Genomic DNA, 22075 nt, shown 5'->3' with positions numbered 1-22075 from the left:
GGGAACTTCTTTTAGGGTACCTGGGAGGCGCAGGCATTAAGCGTCTGTCTTCAGCTCAGGTCATGATCCCAGGATCATGAGATCAGACCCTGCCTCAGGCTCCCTGCTCCCACTCCCCCACATCTGTCTGTTCCCTCTCTGGCCATCTCTCTCTCTGTCAAATAAATAAAACCTTTTTAAAAATTAAAATTAAGGGCACCTGGGTGGCTCAGTGGGTTAGGCCGCTGCCTTTGGCTCGGGTCATGATCTCACAGTCCTGGGATCGAGTCCCACATCGGGCTCTCTGCTCAGCAGAGCCTGCTTCCTCCTCTCTCTCTCTGCCTGCCTCTCTGCCTACTTGTGATCTCTCTCTCTCTGTCTGTCAAATAAATAAATAAATAAATCTTTAAAAAATTAAAATTAAAAAACTACTTTTACTGTGGTCTTTGTTGGGGGAAGGGATTTTTAAAACAAGGGCAAAAATATATTTGCTAATAGAGATAAATGTAAACGAAGGGGGGAAAATTCTGGAACTCTCTGACTCTACTGAAGTTCAATGTATAGGTTCTTAAAAACATTAAGTCCGGCTTCACATGTAACCACCTAGACAAACGTGTAAAACAACAGGTTAGACAAAACACCTACAATTTCGGGGATTAGAAAGTTAGCAGAGGCGTATATACATAAAACTTGCATTAAAGGGCACCTGGGTAGCTCAGTGGGTTCAAGCCTCTCTCTGCATTCCGCTCAAGGTCATAAGCTCAGGATCCTGGGGTCAAGCCCCATGTCAGGCTCTCTGTTGGGGGGAGCCTGCTTCCCCCCCCCCCTCTGCCTGCCTCTCTGCCTACTTGTGATCTCTCCATGTCAAATAATTAAGTAAAATCTTCAAAAAAAAAAAAATCTAAAAAAAAAAATCTGAAGGAACACCCAATTTTATTTTATTTTTTTTTAAGACTACCCAATTTTTAACAGTTGTTACCTCACAGAGTAGAATTATGTGCTATTTATTGCATAATATTAAAGCTTAAAAGGAATACTTTATAGTCGGGGTGGGGGGGGCGATATAAAATTAAAATATAAATATGGAGGCATTTCAAACATGAGCATACAGCAATCAGAATTTTGTTATCAGCGTTAAAGTCAAAAGGGTGGAACATTGACATAACGGTTCTCAATGAAACTGCAGGGGCCACTGCGTCCCCAGGGGAACACTCGGCAATGTCTGAAGACCTCTTTAGCTGCCAGCTGTGGGCAGGGTAGAGGCCCTGGCATCTAGCACACGGAGCCCAGGCTTGCTGTTTACAGACCCTGCAAAGCACAGACGGGCCGGCAACATAGAATCACCCGGCCCCAAAGTCAACAGTGCAGAAGCGACTAAGCACCCAGTTTTAAATCGCGCTCGACATTTTCAAAAGCAGAAAGACATTTGGAAATGCTCGTTTCAATTAAGCTTTGACATGGATGCCAATCCTTTTGTAAAGCCATAAATCTTGCCCAAAGGAAGAACTAATCGCCTTTGAAGTCACAAATAATTTAATCAGATTTTATACTTTGATGTACAATTCACAAGTACAGGCTAAAACGTATCATTTATTAACTACATTTACAAAACTCTAGCCTGTGCTAAGTGCTATTCTGACTCCATGAAACAGGAGTCTTAGAATTAAATTAGAAAAAAGAAATACCCCTTTCCCTCCCACACACCCTCCCACACCGGGGCGCGGGTGTGGAGGAGTCAGTGATTCAGGCCAAATTTCCTCTACTTATAAAATCTTGGAAGCAACCTACGTCTTCAAAGGGCTGTAGCTTGCACTGCTCGTGGCCTACATAGTTGATCGACCCAATAGAGCATCACTGGAAAATCCAAGACAGGACAGAAGCTCTGTTTTGAAGGGCTATTGAACTAGTATGGGAAAATATTCAGAACACAAGGTTAACTTAAAAAAACAAACAAACAAACAAAAAACCCGCACAGGTGCCTGCCTGGTTCAAGCCGGTGGAGCAGGCGACCCGATCTTGGAGTTGTAAGTTCAAGCCCCACAATGGGCACAGGGTTTACTTTTTTTTAAAAAAAAAAAAAAAAAAGGAAAATAAAACCTTACAACTGGCAATAACAGATAACTGCAAACAAGTGATCCAAGTCCAAGAAGTTTATGGAGGCACTGGATACACTATAAGGATTTTTACAAACTGGAGCCACTAAAAGGTTGGGGCAGGGGGTGCTTGGATGGCTCAGTCATTGGACAACTGCCTTCAAGTCGGGTCATAATCTCAGGGTCCTGGGATCGAGCCCCGCATTGGCTCCCTGCTCAGCAGGAGGCCTGCTTCTCCCTCCGCCTCTCCCCCTGCTTCTGTCCCCTCTCTTGCTGTCTCTCTCTCTCTCTCCCCCTAGTAAAAAATAAATAATCTTTTTTTAAAAGTAAAATTGAAGAAAAAACTGGAGTAGTCCACATTAAAAAATATATATATAGGGCGCCTGGGTGGCTCAGTGGGTTAAGCTGCTGCCTTCGGCTCAGGTCATGATCTCAGGGTCCTGGGATCGAGTCCCGCGTCGGGCTCTCTGCTCAGCAGGGAGCCTGCTTCCTCCTCTCTCTCTCTGCCTGCCTCTCTGCCTACTTGTGATCTGTCTCTGTCAAATAAATAAATAAAAGCTTTTAAAAAAAAAAAAAAAATATATATATATATATATATATATATATATTTGAGGCTGAGCCCGCATCCCCACTTGGCTAGAACCAGCAGGAAGAAAAGGCCTCCAGGACGCTACTGAAAAGACATGCTTCAAGAACACAGCATTCTCAAAGGTCCAAGTGATGACATGTTAGTGGGGTATAAGGAGCTTTTTTTGTAATGAAATGCTCCAGCCCACCACACATTGAAGAGTAAGTATTGCTTTAAGAAGAACAAGGGACGCCTGGGTCACTCAGTGGGTTAAAGCCTCTGCCTTCAGCTCAGGTCATGGTCTCAGGGTCCTGGGATGGAGCCCCGCATTGGGCTCTCTGCTAGGCGGGGAGCCTGCTTCCCACACCCACAGCCCTCGCCTGCCTCTCTGCCTACTCGTGATCTCCCCCCCTACCCCCAGTCAAATAAATAAATGTTTTTTTAAAAAAGAAGAAGAAGTAAGAACAAGCACCCACCCTCGTGTGATGGGTCATGAGGAAGGAAGCAACTTCCTTCTACAGAGTTCATCCCAGTCCCTAATGCTTCCCAACCCTGCTCATTCTCATACCTGCCTGATCCCTGAAACTATCTGAGTTTTCAACGTCATCGCATGACTCATAAACCAACACAGAAAAAGTCCTGAAAACATTCTCTAAGGGCTTGACTGGGAGGTGGGGTGATCTGTGACTTTCATCTTCTAGATAACCATTACTGTGTGACAAGTATGTCTTCGCAAGAAAAGAGTATATAGGACAACATTTTCCCTTCTCCCTAAACAGTAACCCATAGTGGAGCTACAGAGGGTGGGGACAGCCAGGCACTGGGACCCTTACCCTAATACATATTCATGACTTAAGCAAGGCTCCTGCAGGCAGACTTGGCAAAGGCATCAGTTCTGGCCAAGAGGTCTAGATCAAGGGGGAAGCAGGAAAATTACTGCAAGAATAAACCACTCTGCCCAGTAGTCAGGACATCAAGAAAGGCTTCTCGCTAAGCAAACTGCTCCTTAGAAAACAAAACTAAGTTCTGTGGGTTACAGACACCTGATTCTAAGTTCCTCAATTCCCCCACCCCAAAACAAAAAGGAAACCTTCTAAATGCTCATGGCAATTTTATTTAATAACTTACTTACTTCAATGTGTGGTCTTATATTGCCGGCTACATAATTCTAATTGCTGAAACGAGTATGGCTTTTCTATCCCATGACCATCTTTTTTTTTTTTTTTTTTAAACCTAATTTTGGATAAATCACAATCTCATGTCAATTATACTCTCTGTGACTCAGGGGGATTTCAAGCAATAGTCCACTTCTCCTTCCTGAAAATGCCACCGTCACTGCTAACAGCAGAGGGCACTGGGGTGCAATGAAAAAGAAAATGGATCTAGACTCAGGTCACGCTGTGGGAACACAGGCTCCTCCCTCCACTGTCCACAGGGACCTCAACTGGCCTTCTGTAAGATGGGGAGACTGACTCACAATGCCTTCTGAGTCCGTCATAGAGGCTAGCAAACCAACCTGGGGGCCAAATCTAGCCTAACAACCTGTCCCTCTGCAGCCTGCAGGGATATTTACGGTTTGTCAATGGCTGGAAGAAACCTAAAGGATTCACAGTTCATGAAACACACACTTGATATGAAAGTCAAATTTCAGTGTCCCGGCCACACACTGCCTGGGGCTGTTTCACTAACACAATGATGGGTGTTGAAATAGCTGCATCCTTGTGACAGAGACCCACAAAGCCTAAAATATTTACTATCTGGCTCCTTACAGAAAAGGGAACAATCTTTAAGATTTAAATGATTTGGAGTACTGCCTTCTGTACCCACAACACTCACTGGCTGTCTATCTCGTAATTAGCAAAATAATCCACGCACATGCCGGCCACAGGACCATATTTTAGGAAAGGGACCTTAAAGTCTGCTGAAATGGAGAATCTCATTTACTGCTTAGAAAAGCCATTTGAATAGCGAGGAATTCTGTCAGGAATTCTAATGCCAGTTCAATCTTGCTATGTCCCGGGGAAAGAGAGAAGCTTAATTAAACACATTACACATGCTCTCAGATTCCTCTAAAACTGTGTTTCCTGAAATATGGAACAGGATAGCCAACAGCGGTTCATAGGCCAACACGTTCTATTTTACAAGTTAGGTATTAATTTCGTTTCTATTAGAGAAAAAAATGCAACAAGCAATTCAAATCTATGAGTTGATACATATTATTCAGCTTAGGATAAAGCAATGTTGCAGGTTTAATGCTTCAGTACATAGTTAAAACAGAAGAACTAGCATATGGCAAAGCTGATGCTGATGAAAGTTCAAACAACAGTGATTCAACAGGACTGCTGCCCGGTTAGAACACTTTCTCAAAAGCAAGCTCTCAGGGTTTCTGGGTGGCTCAATGGGTTAAGCCTTTGCCTCTGGCTCAGGTCATGATCTCAGGGTCCTGGGATTGAGCCCTGCTTTGGGCTCTCTGCTCAGCGGGAGCCTGCTTGCCCCTCTTTCTCTGCCTGCCCCCCCACCCCCGCTTACTTGTGATCTCTCCTCTCTGTCAAATAAGTAAATAAAATCTTATTTAAAAAAAAAAAAAAAAAGCAAGCTCTCTAGGAGAGGTAACAGGCTACGAAGCTGGTGTTTTGTCAGCCTGGCTTAAATGGAATCATGTCACGCAATTAAAGTAAGCTTTTAAGAACTCTGGTCTGAAACTGAGAAGCAAAAGCAAATTTCTGTTCCCAAAGTATGTCAGCAGAAGTTGCATCATCCTAGAACAAAGCTCTGGAATGCAACTGAGCGTCTAGGACCCCACAGCTAGGGTCAGAACTGGGGAAAGAGATCCCACCTTTATTTAGAAGAACCAAAAGCCACTGGCACTTAACTCTCTACCTACAGCCATTCTGGGAACTACAAGCAATACTTGGAAAATTACCAATCTACCGGGAACAAGAAACACCACAACCAAAATGGGTAGAATTCCTTGAGCTCCCTTGACTGAATCGCCATCGTTTTACCTTCTGGGGACTTTTGGGGACTTTTGCAGTCTCTTGAAGATCGGGTGCCTGCTCCTTAAAGAGTTCTCACGTAAAGGGAGGGACGGAGGGACGGAGAGACGAAGGAAAGAGGAAGGGGGACGGGGAGGGAGGAGGTCTGAAGGGCTATCCAAGCTTAAAACATTGGTCAGAAGCCTAAAACCCTGGTTCAATCTTTCGATGTGCCTTCTTTAATGTGGAAAATATCCTAAGACATTCTGAGCTGACATTTAATAATTGGGGGTTTTATATAAAAATGCAAATTACCCACTTCTCTGGAATAATGAGAAGATCAGAAAACCAAGAGGCCACATTCCTCTAAGACAACCTCAGGGCTGGAGCCCTCGGGGGGCGGGGCATAGGTCCAGGGGTTCACCAGGTCCTGCCCCCTCGCCCAGTCTCCCCAGCCCAGAGCCTGAGGGTTGGCTGCCTTTTTACCATCATGCTCAGTGTAGAAACTTCTCAGTGCCCATTCTCTCTGAGCCAGACCCACAAAGAATGAACAGTGAAGGCCGTGTTTCAAGAAAAATGAGAGTACACCGATTTCCTTGTGGAAATAATATAGTTCATAAGGACTGGATGCACAACCAGTAACAGCTGGGTAGAAGGAATTCCATTTAAGTCACCGTTCCTTCCCTCACACTCGGCCAGCATCCCTCCTGTTCGTCACCTCTCTGAATCCGTGTAGGCATTTGCTGAGCAAGCCCCACAAGAAATAAGACCGCAGCCCACATCTTTGGAGCATTTACTATTTTAGGCACTGTTCTGAGCGTTTTGTGTACATGCCTTCCTTTAACCCTTAACAAGAACCTATGAGGCAGGTCCGTCCCTAGATCACCTACAAATAAGACGGAACATCAAGACATTTACTATCTTGGGGTGCCCAGGTGACTGGGCACTCGACTCTTGATTTCAGTTCAGGTCATGATCTTGGGGTCGTGACATGGGGCCCCGCCCCAGGCTCCATGTTCAGCATGAGTCTGCTTGCGGTTCTCTCTCTCCCTCTCCTCCCTTCCCGCACTCATGCGGGCTCCCTCTCTCTCGTTCTCTCTCTCTAAATTAAGGAAGTAAACTCCTCGGGCTCCTGGGGTGGCTCTGTCGTCAAGTGTCTGCCTTCAGCACGGGTCGTGATACCAGGGTCCTGAGACTGAGCCCCGCACCAGGTTCCCTGCTCAGCGGGAAGCCTGCTTCTCCCTCTCCCAGTCCCCCTGCTTCTGTTCCCTCTCTGTCTCTCTTTGTCAAATAAATAAATAAATACACAAAATCTTTTTTAAAGAAGACATTAAGGGGCGCCTCGGTGGCTCAGTGGGTTAAAGCCTCTGCCTTCGGCTCAGGTCATGATCTCAGGGTCCTGGGATCGAGCCCCAAGTCGGGCTCTCTGCTCAGCAGGGAGCCTGCTTGCTCTTCTCTCTCTCTCTCTCTGCCTACTTGTGATCTGTCTAATAAAGAAATAAAATCTTTAAAAAAAAAAGACGACAATGACATTAAGTACCTTGCCTGAAGCCGCATGGGCCGAGACTGGCAGAGCTGGGGAATGAGACCAGCATCCTCATTCTTCACCACCAGCTCTGCAGCGAGTATAACCAGGACGACCTTTATTTGAGGAGTGGGTGTGCTCCCGGGAGAGGACATTATTGCTGACCTTACACCCTGCGCTAATATTTGAGCACTACACAATGGGAAGGTGTAGTCTGTACAAATAATCTTCCGATTAAAATTACATTCTTGAGGGGCGCCTGGGTGGTTCAGTGGGTTAAAGCCTCTGCCTTCGGCTCAGGTCATGATCCCAGAGTCCTGGGATCAAACCGCACATCAGGCTCTCTGCTCTGCAGGGAGCCTGCTTCCTCCTCTCTCTCTGGCCTCTCTGCCTACTTGTGATATCTCTCTCAAATAAATAAATAAAATATATATTTTTTTAAAATTACATTCTTGAGAAACACACTGTTACGGCAAGTTTTGCTGTGATGCTCCAGAAGCCACGTGACCTGACTGCTGAGGGATTACTGGCCACCTCTGCCCACTGCCAGGAATGACCTCCATCTCTCCTTTCCTGATTCCTAACAGCAAGAATCCCACTGGGTTAGCTTGTTAAAATTCTAAATACGCTCAAATGGAGCAAAATCCCATAGAGCTCCCTCTCGAGCAGGGGCGCTGGCCAGCTGGAACCAACAGGTGTGGCCCCCACGGAAGCCCCATGTCCCAGCGGCCTCCTCCCCATCTCCCATCCCAGGCTGACCTGTGCTCTTGTCCAGGAAGTCCATGGACTCCTCACTGGCACTGAAGTGGCTCGAGGTGGCCTTCTTCTCAGCGTCCTGCTCCACGTCGGAGCCCGTGTGCACAGAAGAGTTTGTACTCATGGGAGAGCGGGGCATATCCGACAGGGAGATCCTGCGGCCCGCGCCCCCACTCAGCATGGGCTTGCTCATCAGGATCTTGGGGGACGCCGTCATGTCGAAGTTGAGCTTGACCTTCTCCTGCTTGTCGATCTTGGCGGCACCGGCGCTGGGGTTGCTGGGGTCGAGCAGCATTTGGTACTGGCTGTTGGGGGTGTAGGGTGTCCTGAAGGGAGAGTAGTTAAAAACCCCAAACTTCCTGCGGATGTTCTCCACGTACACCTCCATCTCTTGCATTGCACTGTTGAAGATGCTTTTCGTCTTTTTCACAGAAAAAGGAATTTCTTTAGACATGAGGTAGCAATTATTTATTGGAACCCAGGCCCTAGGAGTGCAGAAAAGAAAGGAGAGTTGAAGTCAACTTTGGTCTTTACAGAGATTTCCTCTCCCCCCCCCCAAAAAAAATTTTTTTAAATGCACTGTATCGAGGTATGTTTAAGTGTTGGGCATGGGTTGTTACACTGTCGATCTCTACAGCCTATTAGTCGTAACTGAAATTTTATGCCTGAGGATTACTAAACCCCCTTTTCCCGACCTCTACCCCTGGCAAACTACCATTCCATCCTTTAATTCTGTGAATTTGACTATTTTAGGAGATAACCTCCTGTAAGTGGAATTCACGCAGTATCTGTCTTCCGGTGACTGGCTTATCGCACTTAGCACAATATCCTCCATTCAGCTATGCTGTCCCATCTTTTTTTAAGGCTGAATAGAAGCCCCTGATACATACATACCAGGACTTCTTTATCTGTTCATCTGTCGATGGACATTTAGGTTGTTTCCAGAACTATTTTCTCCTTAATGCAAACCAAATTAGCCTGGTATGTTGGCCAAGATTCTTTATCTTTCTTTCTTTTTGAGTATTTTGTTTTTGTTTTTGACAAGATTTTTAAATATGTATATTCTTTAAAAATGACTTGGTTTCGGGCACCTGGATGGCTTAATGGGTTACAGCCTCTACCTTCAGCTCAGGTCATGATCCCAGGGTCCTGGGATCGAGCCCCGCATCGAGCTCTCTGCTTCTTCCTCTCTCTCTGCCTGCCTCTCTGCCTGCTTGTGATCTCTCTCTGTCAAATAAATAAATAAAATCTTTAAAAATGACTTGGTTTCAATGGTGAATATATGATTAACCATTAACCCAGGAATGTTCTGTCCTAAGAACAGAATACCAACACCAAACTTGGTGAAAACATTAAAAGATTCCTGGCTGTAGTCATTTTCATCCATTAAAAAATTAATAAATCCCTTAGGCTTTGGGGGAGTAGAAAGTAAGAAAAAGTCACTGCGGGCATCTGGGGGGCTCAGTTGGTTAAGTGCCTGCCTCTTGGTTTTGGCTCAGGTCATGATCTCAGGGTTGTGAGATCACGCCCTGCGTTAGGCCCTGGGCGTGGAGACTGCGTTAAGATTCTCTTCCTCTTCCTCTGCCATTCCCTACCCTGCCATGTGTGTTCTCTCTCAAAAAAGAAAAAAAAAAAAAGAAAAAAAGAAAGAGGAAGAATTAGAAGAAATGTTTTGGGGCACCTAAGTGGCACAGTCCACTGAGCACCTCACTCTTGGTTTTGGCTCAGGTCATGATCTCAGAGTCGTGAGAATGAGCCCCATGTTGGGCTCTACACGCAGCACAGAATCTGCTTGGATCCTCTCTCCCACTCCCTACACCGCATGATCTCTCTCCTTCTCTCTCTCATAAATAAGTATATCTTTTAAAAAAGAAAGGAAACAGGCCTTGCATCCAGGACCGCACCTCCTAATATGGAATCAGTCCCGAAGTGCACTGCTCTACGCTCAAACATGAAGAGCTTTCCTATCTCTGGTAAAGGGATTCTGGGGTTCTATGTGGCACCAGAAGGAAATGCTAGGAAACCATAAACCTGAGAGGACGTCGCTGGCTTCAAACGGCAGGTATCTCATGTGGAAAATAACAAAAAAAAAAAACCCTCCACCTCCCATTCCCAGCTGGTTTTGTCTTCCTGCCTTCAGCCCCCACCACCACCCAGGACACTCTGTAGCACTTTCACGAGAAGAGCTGCTTTTCTGGGATTAGTGGCCGAGCCGCCACCGGCAGGAGACAGCAGTGTAACCTACCACAGCTCTGGGCGGACGCGGAGGCTGAACGTGAACAGGACAGACCGTGTGATGTTTGATTCCCCAGCCTCGAACCCAAACCCGTATGTAGCTGAGAATCTGGTGCAAATGAGCTTGTTCTGCGGAGGCCTTTTGGATTTCGCAGACCATCAACTCAAGCCAGACACAAAGCAATGGCGAGCAAAACGGATGGTGGGGGGACGGACAGTGTAACACACGGTCTATGCGAGCACCTCTGGGGGGCTGCGCAGGGATCTCGACCCCTCCCTGCGGAGCCTTCCAGCTTTTTTGTTAAGACTTTATTTATTTATTTGACAGACGAGTAGGCAGAGAGGTAGGCAGAGAGAGAAGAGGAAGCAGGCTCCCCACTGAGCAGAAAGCACGATTCAGGGCTCAATCCCAGGACCCTGAGATCATGACCTGAGCCAAAGGCAGAGGGTTTAACCCACTGAGCCACCCAGGCGCCCCACCTCCCAGCATTTTAAAGAGAAGCAAAAAATACGGACCGTTTCTATTATATTCTACCCAAGTCTTAGCAGCTGCCACCTCATTCCTATTTTGAAGAGAAAGCAGCCCAGGAAAAATCAAGTACGTGGTTGCGGCGGCATTCAGAGCACAGGCTGGGGAGGTTTGCCACTCCCGGTGATAACTAGATCGTGACACAAACTAAAACCCAACACCCCAAAAATATCTAACTGCTCTCTCAGCGTGCTGGAAATTACCAGCTTCTCCTCCACCCCAGCTCGCTGCCGGCATCCCGCAGAGACCTGAGGCGCACATCTGCAGCCAGAAAGAGCGAGGCAGACAGAGCGGGAGCCCGATGCCCTCTGGGGGAAGACAGTGTGGCTGTTCCAACTGGGTGAGCAGGAGTGTGGACTAGACAGGACGGCTCTGAGCAGCAGCCCGGATCCCCCAGCTGGCCCCTGGACAAACGACGCCCCTTCCCTGAGCCGGCCTCCGCTCGGTCGTCGGTAGGAGGGAGGATGATCCCCTACGTGGAGCGGGGGTCGTGGGGAGCAAATGAAATGCACCTCAGCCAATCCCCAGAGCCCCAGGAGCCCACCAGGCAGCCCGCCACTGCAACTGTGCTCCCCTCACACCTCCGCCTGGGGCCGGGGTCTCCACTGCCTTCCACAGGGGTCTCCGCCAAGTGATTTCAGGAAAGCATTCCCTTTCCTTAGAGCAGGCCCAGGACAGAGTTAAAGGGAACTTAGATTTGCTTAACAAAAATAAAGCCTCTGGGGGCAATGTCATGAGAGGCCCCAGAGTCGCACAGCTGAGCTACTCCCTACTCGGGGCCTCCGGTTTTCTTCTCAGTAAAATGAGAATAAGGCGGCTTCTGCAAAAAAGCACTTAGAACAATGCCCTGCTGCAGAGAAGGCACTCGCTTCCTGCCAGCTCCCTCTTCTGCGGCTCCGCAGGCGTTTGATAAAACATTTCCTGGATTTCTATATGGGATCGTGTGTATGTGTGTGTGTGTGTGTGTCTACAAAATCAAACCCCCAAAGAGCAAAAATTTTTGAAGGACAAAAAGCACACGATGAGATTCTCCAGAACATGCCTTGATCTGTGTGTGAGCACCTCCCCGGGCTCGCTCTAGTATTTAGTAACTCGACGATGAACGCGCGGCAGGCTGCGCCGTCTCTCGTTCCGCCCGCCTCGCCATCGTGGCGTACACGTGTCCAGGCTTACGGTCTGCTCCACAACCCAGACGTGCTCCCTGACAAAGGCAGGGCATCTCCCATCTCCTTAGCCTCCACGCTGTGCTGCTGTGCTGCGGGGTCTGACCAGCTCTGCTTTAAGCCCATCTGCTGGGAGGAGGGGCTTCGGGAGCCGCACTCCTAGAACTCCAAGGTTCTGTTACTCCAACACCTACTCCCCACTGCCGTGATGTGTCCTTAACCTCTTCAAGGGGCTCCCCTCCCCCAAAAGGAGCCAACAGAGTTCGGAGCTCGGCACATTCCAAGAGAGCAGAAGACACCGAGAGGGTTAGGCAAACCTCAGGGACATCAGACTTGGGTTGCTGTCTTTTTTCACAAACATAACGGGGGGGAGGGGGAGGTCACCATGACGGCTCCCTACCCAGAACCAACCTACACCAGCAAGTTCATGGGAAATGGCCTCTGGACGAGAGGACTAGCAGAGTTCCAGTCCCCTACGCCACCTTCAATAGCTGTCTGACAGGCAGGACGAAGAGGTCTATGCAGAATGGGCTAAGCTGACAGCAGAATCAAAGACGCTAAGAGTCTAAGAATATTTGGTGCATGGGGGCAAGCGCTGATTTCCCCCACCCACCTATATCCTAAATATATCCACACTGGGTCATATTAGCGAACGAGAATAATCCCGAATCATCAAGATGGTTAACACTTGCCACGCTATAATGAAGCACAGGAAGACACGCGACCTGCTACGAATTTCTCTTGCTCTTCCAAGAAAAGGCAGACTCTAACCACAGCTTGTGTGATCAGGCCCTGTGCCCTCCCCCATCCATCTCTGACCAGCCTCTCCTCCCTCCCCCTGTCCCATGCTCCTGATTTTCCCAAGCACAGCAGGCTGGCTCTGCCTGTGCCTCCACCCAGACCTTCACTAAGCCCCTGCCCTTACCTCCTAATCTGAGATCATCTTGCCTGTGTGTTTACTTGTGTATTATCTATCTTCCCTACTAGGATGCCAGCCTTCCCACGGTCGGGGACAGTGACTGCCTGCTCACTCCCACATCCCCAGCATCCAGCCCATGGCCTGGCCCACAGCAGACACCAAAAGACTTCCAGTAAAGTGATCAAAAATCAGACAAAGCAAAATACTTCCTATTGAACCCAGGACCATCTCGGCAAATTCCCATTGCCTCCAGACAATGGGTTTCTAGCAAAACTAACTCTTTCGTTTTGTATTTGCAAGACAACAAGCAAAACTAAACAGAGTAACAGCGCAGATTCCAGTGTTTGAAATTATACACTGTATTTTCTGTATATTCTGTGGGCATATATCATTTTTAGGGTATGTATTTTAAGTATTCTCCCCAACACACTCAAAACACTTTTTCAAACTGCTTGGTAGGGCTTGGAAAGGTTTTTGCCTCATTTAATCACAACACAGCTTGACAAAAAAGAACAGAGATATTAACCACGGCTCATCTGGGTCTACCTGTTGTTCTCAAGCATGCAGGAGCGGGATCTGCTAGGAGCTAGGACAATTCACTTCCCTGTGAGCAAGGGAAAGGGGAGGGTAGACAGGCTGGAGGGGAGGGCTCCCACCTGCGAAAACAGCCACCTCTTGTAATTTCCTATCTTAGCTTCAGAGAAAAGGCAACAGGAGGGAACCACCCAGCAATGATAAAGAGATTCATTTACTGGCAATCTGGGGAAATACTTCTGATCTCCGAAAGCATTATTTTAAAAAGCAATTTGCACGGCGGTTTAATTGACTCTGGAAAATCCAAAAAAGAACAGCCCAGCACTTAAAATAGCCATGGTGCCGTTTTCATCAACATAACTACGAAAGCAAGATTCTCTTAAACATACCTGAAAACACGGAAGCCCACACATTATCAGGCTTAACACAGCACAGGACTGTACTTTTAACCACAAGATCACTGGCTGGCGTCATGACAATAAACAACATAGTAAGACCTGGACCCCTCGCATCCATGACAGTATCAAAGGTTCGGTTCAAGTTAACACTTTTGCGGACGGTTTGAACTCCCACCTGTCATGTTGTCCAAAGAATCGAGCATCAACCTGCCCATCTTTATCCCTCAGAGCTTTTGCAGGCCAGAATGGAAACCCCTTCAGTTTTGCCCAGACCAAAGGATGTGGATTGCTCTAGAAAAAGAAAAAAATCCAGAGTTTGTATGTATTTGACTGCAGGACACACATATAAAGCTTGGTGCAAGAGGATACAGCAAGGCCACCAACTGAACGAAAAAAGTTCCAGGCAGGGTCTCCCAGGTTGGGGTTCCCTAGAAGGCGTGAGGCCAGGAAGCCCCAGGCAAAGCTGGTTCTGGGGGCAAATGACAAACAGAAGGACAAAGCACAGAGGAGACGAGGCTTGGACCCTGACTGTAATGCTATTACCCCGGTGGCCGTGAGCAAGAGTGACCACCTTCTCCTGCAACAGGGGACAGCAATGCCAGCACCTTGTTAGGTTAGGGAATTAAACGTGCATTGTATGTGGCAGGTAACAAGGGGTAGCATTAGCTACCCTTGTCCTTCATCGAGGCTGCCCAGAGCATTAACTATGCAGCTGTTTATTTCCAAAGGCAGGAAGAGCCATAAACCATGTTCTACTTTTCCACTTTACTTGCCTAATCTTGCCCCCCAGTAACCTCCAGCCCTACCTCCTCCCAACCTCCCACCAGCCCACCCCAAGAACATACTTCTCTCTGCAGAACACCAGTCTGGAAAATACAGATCCATGAGGAAAACTGGGTGATGTTTCTCTCCCCGCTCCCAGCCCAAACCACCAAGTTGGAGAGACCATGGAGTCAATGCAGAGAGGTATTTCCAAACCGCCCAACACAGACCAGAAAAAACACACTCACCAAACTCTCCTCCCTACCTGCATTACCATGGGGGTGCCCCTCCCTGATGAGCTTCTCCTTGCTCTCTAGCCTACAGTTGGCCAGGGGTTAATAAACCCAGGGAATCATAACACTCCCTTCGGCACATGAATTTTCATCCCAGAGGTTTATTCTACCTAGATTACTTTCACTCTGCTGTAATTTTATCACTTAAAAAAAAAAAAAATCATTTAAAAAAACTTCACCTGAAGTTTCACCAAATAAACTGCCTAGACAAAGTGGCCTTGGGTAGCCATGTAAGGCCTGGGGCTCAGAAAATGAAGGAAAAGAAGTGCAACTTACACAAGGCTCACAAAACCAGTTGTCTCGTTTTTGGCAAGCAGCTAGGTAACACTCCGGACATACTTCAATTTCATTCATCTGTAAAGGAAAAATATGTTAGCATGTGTCATCCCAGGGGCCTCACATCTGGAGGAGGTCAAGGAATACATGCTGGTGTCAGCAGTTACGGTTAAGGTTAAGGTCAGCTACAGCAGGTCCCACAGTGGGGAACACCTTCGACAGGAGTGCAACCACCTCCCACCAGCCCCCATGCTTCACCTAGCCCACGCTGCCAATACCACCACCTCCTCTCTCTCTCCGGACCACGTCCGAATCAGCTTCTACTTTTGTGCCCACTGCAGTCCCCAGCCTAAATGTCAATAGTACAAGGCTGAGAAACTAAGAAGGAAATCTGAACTCCTGATGAGCTTGGTCAACGCCAAATGTGACCAAGCCTTGGCCCTCCTGAGCTCCCCAACCACCTCCAGCCACGGCTCCGGCCTCTGCTCACTGTGCTTGATTCCCACACATCTCCAACCGCACCATCCAGGGCAGGTGGTGAATACCATACTGCCCTTTTTATCCCCACTTATGACAATATGAAATTCTGTAGTTTGGGGACCGTCCTTCTCCCTCTTGAAAAGGTACATTCCCCTAGGGGCGCCTGGGGGCTAGGTCAGTCATTGAGCATTTGCCTTCGGCTCAGGTCATGATCCTAGGGTCCTGGGATCCAGCCCTACATCAGGCTCCCTGCTGGGCAGGAAGCCTGCTTCTCCCCTCTCCCATCCCCCCTACCTGTGTTACCTCTCTCGCTGTCTGTCTCCCTTTCAAATAAATAATAAAAACTTTAAAAAGAAAAAAAAAAGGTACATTCCCCTAAAATACTGAAGTCTGACTTAGAACCAAGAGCCCCAGGAGCCCCTTTCTGGGATCGCAATTCAAACTCTACCATTTCCCAGCTCCATCATTTTAAGAACAGTTGTTTATCTTGTCGGAGCCTCCATCTCCTTCCCATTTCCTCATGGACAGAATGTGGATGCGAGAAATCGCTACCAAACAGTTTCTCTGACAATTACAGGACATAAATGTAAACCACTTCAAGTGACACAGACATCAGCACATCAGTTAACACTGACCAGAGATCTGTCGGGATCACCGAAGGGTTCCACAGGTGCCAATGCACAAATTCCTCACACCCCCCTTTGAAGGCAAGACTGCTATTACACCCACGTGGAGAAAAGGAAACCCCAGAAAGTCAGGACACCTGCCCGAGGTCTCACTGCAGCAAAGTGGCAAGGCCCGAGCGGAGGGGGTTCACCCTGCTCTGCGTGTTGCTAATGTTGTCCCATCATCAGACGTGTTTTCCTCTTTATCCCTACACCGCGGAAGTGCCAGACGTGTAGCAGGTGCTCAGTAAATTATAACTGTAACGTTGTAACTATAACTGACTAACTTAAAGGTCAGTGAGTAAATGAGTGCATAAAAGAACAAAAGAATACATGAATGAATGAATGAATGATGGCATCTAGCTCCTCCCCTACTCACTCTACTTGTGGGCTATTCCAAAGGTACTGGGTGAATCAGGTCGAGGACAGCCCTGGCTTTGGAGCCAATATAGTGGCAATGTATTGCCAATAGGCAGATTCAGAAATGCCAGATAAAGAGCATCTGGGTTCAGTAAATTTGACCTCAGGGCAACCCACTGATTAAAAGCCTAGGCTTGGGGCGCCTGGGTGGCTCAGTGGGATAAAGTCTCTGTCTTCGGCTCAGGTCACGGTCCCAGGACCCTGGGATGGAGCCCCGCATTGGGCTCTCTGCTCAGCAGGGAGCCTGCTTCCCTCTCTCTCTCTCTCTCTCTCTCTCTCTCTCTGCCTGCCTCTTGGCCTCTTGTGATCTCTGTCAAATAAATAAATAAATAAAATCTGCTTTAAAAAATTGGACGGTGAGGGGCACCTGGGTGGCTCCGTAGGTTGAAGCCTCTGCCTTCGGCTCGGGTCATGATCTCAGGGTCCTGGGATCGAGCCCCACATCGGGCTCTCTGCTCAGCAGGGAGCCTGCTTCCTCCTCTCTCTCTGCCTGCCTCTGTCTACTTGCAATCTCTGTCTGTCAAATAAATAAATCTTTAAAAAAAAAAAAATTGGACGGTGAGAAACACATACCTCATGCTCACAGATTTTGATGACTACTTTTGCTATCTGCGTCAATTTGTGATTTCCTAAGGGGATAAGAAAATATGATTAATTCAAATAGAAACAAGATTCGTAACACCCAACCATGGGATTACACTTCCACTAACAAACAACCTTTCAACTTGCTTTCCCCCAGGATTAGGCTTCGAAGGCTAAAAACCAGAAGATTCTGGCTCCTGATATTGGTTCAATATGTGACTTCTCCCAAACACTGACCTATCTTAGGTGCCTCCGAGTCATCTCTGAAACTGGGCTCACAGGTTAATATTTCAAAAATGCTTTCCCATTTGAAAGGCCCCAATTAGTGGAAAGGAGCCTCATTCACCCATTGTTCCAGACTCCAAGCCATGAAGGGTAACAGGAGAAGGAAAATAATTAAGTAGCTCTGCTATGCTGCATGCTTCGAAATACACATTCTTATTAACTCCTCAAGAACCCACGCTAAGAAGCAGGTAAGAATGTTCCTATTTCATTAATGATTAAGCCAAAGCTCAAGAGTCGTTGCTTACCCAAGACTACTTAGCTAATGAGTTGAAAATCTGGCCCCAGAGCTAACTCAGGATAGCTAAGACAAGGAAGATAAGACAGCCAGAATGCCATGCTTTCCACACATTGTTAATTTCTTAGCAAAAAAATTTTACACACAAAAATACACACACCCATCCCTATATTTCCGGCTTGATTTGAAAACTCAGAAGATCTATAATTCTGTATCCAAAAACCACTGGGGTGTCCACGGTGAGCCCTTCAGACCAGGTAGCAGTCCAGGCCCCTAGTTCTTCAGTCTCTAGTTCTCCCCTCAGTCAATGGCCTTCCTGGCTCATGCTGCTATTTTTCTGCCACCTAATCTCATTCACTTGTTTATGTGACCTTACCAGCCTTTCTATATATTTAATACTGCTTACATGAATTCTAAACCATGTGCCTCTTTTTCCCCTCCCCACACCACGGGCCCCACTACGGAGCTAATAATGCAGACCCTGTGCTTTGAGCAGACAGCCACCCACGCAACCTCTTCCCTTACACATCAGAAAACAATCAACACTAGGGCCATACAGGAAGAAGACACGACTGTGCTCTTTAAGATCTTACAACCAAAAAAACAAAAAAACTTAACATCCTGGTAAGGAACTCAAACAAATTAAATTACTACCATCCAGGAAGTGTGATAAATGCTACCATAGGCAAGTACAGGTACTGTGAGATCTCCTAACAAGAGCACCAAGTATGGTCTCAGTCCATAAGGGATGGCCCCTCAGAAGACTGACAGGCTGACATTGAAGGGTAAGAAAAAGTCATCAAGGGAGAGCGATCTAACAGGGAATAAGAGGAACAGAACGGAGAAGGACACTGATCGAGCTACCTGACCAGAAGATACACAGAGAGAACTATGGGAGAAGGTAGGGCAATATAAAAAGTGCCTTGAGAAAAGATTTTAATGGGACTCCTCATCCATTCTGTCCAGAAGGCTCAACTCACAAAAACGCAACTGACGCAACTTTATCCAGAATACAAAGAACTTCTAAAATGCAATAATAAAAACACAAAATATTTGAATACTTATTTTACCAAAAGAGATATACAAATGATTAATAAGCACATGAAAAGATACACAATACCATGAATCCTAAGGGAACAGCGAATGAACACCACGTGACCTAACAGTTCACGCTTCCAAGGATGGCTAAAATAAACAGACAACACCAAGTGCTGACAAGGATGTAGAGCAACTAAGACTCTCCTATGCATGGCCAGGAGAGTATAAAATGGTACAACCACTCTGCGCCAAGTTTGCCAAAATATCTTGTAAATTTAAATAGAAACCTATTCAATGAGCCGGCACTGCCACTCCTAAGGATTTACCCATGAGAAATGAAAATGTATGTCTAGGGTGCCTGGGTGGCTCAGTGGGTTAAGCCGCTGCCTTCGGCTCAGGTCATGATCTCAGGGTCCTGGGATCGAGTCCCGCATCGGGCTCTCTGCTCTGCAGGGAGCCTGCTTCCTCCTCTCTCTCTCTCTCTTTCTCTCTGCCTGCCTCTCTGCCTACTTGTAATCTCTCTCTGTCAAATAAATAAATAAAATCTTTTAAAAAAAAAAAATGTATGTCTACACAAAGACTTGCACAAGAATGTTCACAATGGTTTTATTCCCAACAGCCCAAAGGTGGAAAAGAACCCCAATGCTCCTTCAAAATCCACATAAATTGTATGTGGATACAGTGAAAAACTACTCACAGTAATAAAAAAAAAAAAATAAAACGGATACACACAACAACATGCATGAATCCACCAAAAAAATTACATGGCATGCAATTAGCCCAAAGAATGCACTACGACTCCATTTATATGAAATTTTAGAGGATGTAAAACTACTTACTGGGACATAAAAGACCAAGGAGGGTGAGTTTACTGGTAAAGAACAAGTGGGACTAGAACAGAGTGATGGAAATATTCTAGATTTTATCTGAGGCTGTAGGTATATTTGAGGTGGTTATACGTCTGTCAAATTCAGAGAAGGTTCTCTCAAATTCTATGCATTTTATTCTAGGTAATTATTCCTCCATTAAAACAAAGATTCTAAAAAAGTCAGCCATATCCTATGGCCACAAGCCACTATGGAAACCAGCTCATCCCTTAAAATGCACAGAGTCACCATACCCTCTTCGCACATATTAGTGATCTATACACACATATTCTCAGCTTTTGGCCCTGGCGCATGAAAAAAAGAACACGATTTTTTTAGGAAGGGCGGGAGACCGAGCAACACACACGGCATGAACACGGTCTTTCTTAGCAGCGACCTAAGCCACCCACCTCCATTGTAAATGATGCAGTTGTGCAAAATCCATTTCGCATCAGCCAGGAAAGCCTCTGTGCATCCATACATTTTCTTTTTAGCGTTCTGGGGAGAGAAGCCAAGGAGCATAACAACCCTTCAGTCTGTACAAGCCGCAGCCACTTAACACCTGCGTCCCCACATCATTTTCATAGCAGTCATTTGCCAAATTAATTAATGCTTTTACCCATTTCCCAAGATGCTATTATATTTGAGATCTAGAACTCCATAAAAATGAAGTCACTGAACTCATCGCTAACCTGAATTCTTTCCTCTTACAGCAGCTGTCATTTATCAAGCAACCCCTTTCAAGAAACCAGGATATTTTAATAACTGACATGGTTTTTATTCATTGTAACAGCCTCACAGAAGCCTTGTGACTAAGAACGCAATGACACACTTACTATCATCACCATGTTACAGACAAGGATACTGAGGTGTGGGAATGCCAAGGAACTTGTGCAAAGTTCCAACGCTATTAATCTGTGAAGCTAGGATTCCAACCCTTTCTTTTTTGAATGCCTTCTTTTCTTGAAAACCATGAGGGTGTGTGCAATTTTTCAAAGCAGGTTTCATTCAGCATTTGGGGGCCAGCAAAAAAGACAATATAAGGTGTTCTCCTCATCCGTGCTTTTCATTACCCGTGTGTTTCATGCCAAAAATTTGAAAATTAGCACCAGGGTGATATGCACAATCTAACATGTTCCAAGTGTAATTTTCAGGATGGAATTGTAGCCTGAACTTTTAAAAGCACCTTCAGGCATTAAAGACATATCCATAACAGTAGAGTAAGTTCTAGGAAGCCACATCTTTATCAGCAATCTGAAGGTTTCCCAAACACTTAATTTTCTCTTTTCTCCTTCCTGCTGCCCTCATTAGCACCTCTGAGAGAAAGAAAAGAGGAGGTAAAGCTCAAATCAATCAAATCACTGATTCGTAGAAGTGTGACTTTTTCAGGTCAATTTTCAGACAATCAGCAGCAGAAGTAATATTTGGAGCTAATCAGTGGAATTCAACACTCCATTACAATCCTTGGAAGAATGTTACAGAAGTTAAGGGATCAAGAGTTCTTCCATCCAAATCAAAAGGGTACGGAGGAAAGGCAGAGAAACCATCTAACTTGAGATGGGGCCCAAGAAGTGAGGGAGGGTCTTTAGTCATCTCGGTAACTGTGGCTACAATGGTGAGGTTCTCTGATGGAGGCCAACCTTTTCCAATGTACAAAGGTCCATAGGATGGAAGATGTATTCCGCATAGTCAGGATGCTGTTCCAAGGGAACAGGCTTCTGGAATGCATCTGTCTATAAAAGAAAAGATGGACACACACACAGAGACACAAACCCATCATTACTGTGGAAAACAAAGCATTAATAGTAACAAAGTACTTCCAAAATGGAGACAACTTTTCAGACAATAGAATTCTAGTGGTTTCCACAAAGAAGGACCTTGGGGAGTACTAAGCTGGTTCACCTTCTAGTTCTGCCTGGCTATCAATAATCATGGCGGGGGGGAGGGGTCCTACTTTGTTATTTGTATCATCTTCAAAATACATCCAAGTAACAGTTCTAGTTCTGTTCTATGAAGATCCACAAGAACAACACACCATCAGCTACTTGACCTGAACTCTGAATAAGGCTTATTATTATCCTGCAAACACCCATAACCAAAACAAATGGACAGTAAAACGTGGCCATACCCAGAGATAACACACTTAATGAGGTTACCCCTTAGTGCCAACAGATATTTTACACTTGGGGGGGAAATTCAAACAAGTGAGATTTTTGCTCTTCCTTCGAGAAGCAAATATTCAACGCAGAGACCATGTCAAAATTTTTCACTTTGCACCATGCTTGCATGAATCAGCTCAAAGTGCAAGGCCCAGTTTGTTGATGGATGGTTTTTACCCATCAATATTTAAAAATCTGCAAGATTTGTAGTTGGGGCAACTGGCTGGCTCATTAGGTAGAGCGTGCGCCTCTCGATCTCACACTGGGTATTACTTAAGAATAAATCTCAAAATCAATCAATAAATCAATCATCATCTAAAATATTTAATTAAACACCAAA

General features: G+C 46.2%; 1 protein-coding gene across 13 annotated transcripts in view; it reads right to left on the bottom strand.

Moving 5' to 3' along the window:
* ZMYND8 (zinc finger MYND-type containing 8) overlaps positions 1-22075 on the bottom strand; it is a 139054-nt gene that overhangs the window by 47894 nt on the left and 69085 nt on the right. For all 13 annotated transcript variants that reach the window (XM_044262901.1, XM_044262895.1, XM_044262892.1 and 10 more), the window contains 6 exons: positions 21217-21309; positions 19987-20074; positions 17144-17199; positions 15006-15083; positions 13850-13965; positions 7900-8381 (listed from right to left, as the gene is read on the bottom strand). In XM_044262901.1, the coding sequence (XP_044118836.1) occupies positions 7900-8381; positions 13850-13965; positions 15006-15083; positions 17144-17199; positions 19987-20074; positions 21217-21309 (913 nt within the window). The remainder of the gene's footprint in view (positions 1-7899; positions 8382-13849; positions 13966-15005; positions 15084-17143; positions 17200-19986; positions 20075-21216; positions 21310-22075) is intronic.

The sequence above is a fragment of the Neovison vison genome, chromosome 8 (genome assembly GCF_020171115.1).
Source record: "Neovison vison isolate M4711 chromosome 8, ASM_NN_V1, whole genome shotgun sequence".
NCBI lineage: Eukaryota > Metazoa > Chordata > Mammalia > Carnivora > Mustelidae > Neogale > Neogale vison.
This window is presented reverse-complemented; position numbering and strand designations above follow the sequence as displayed.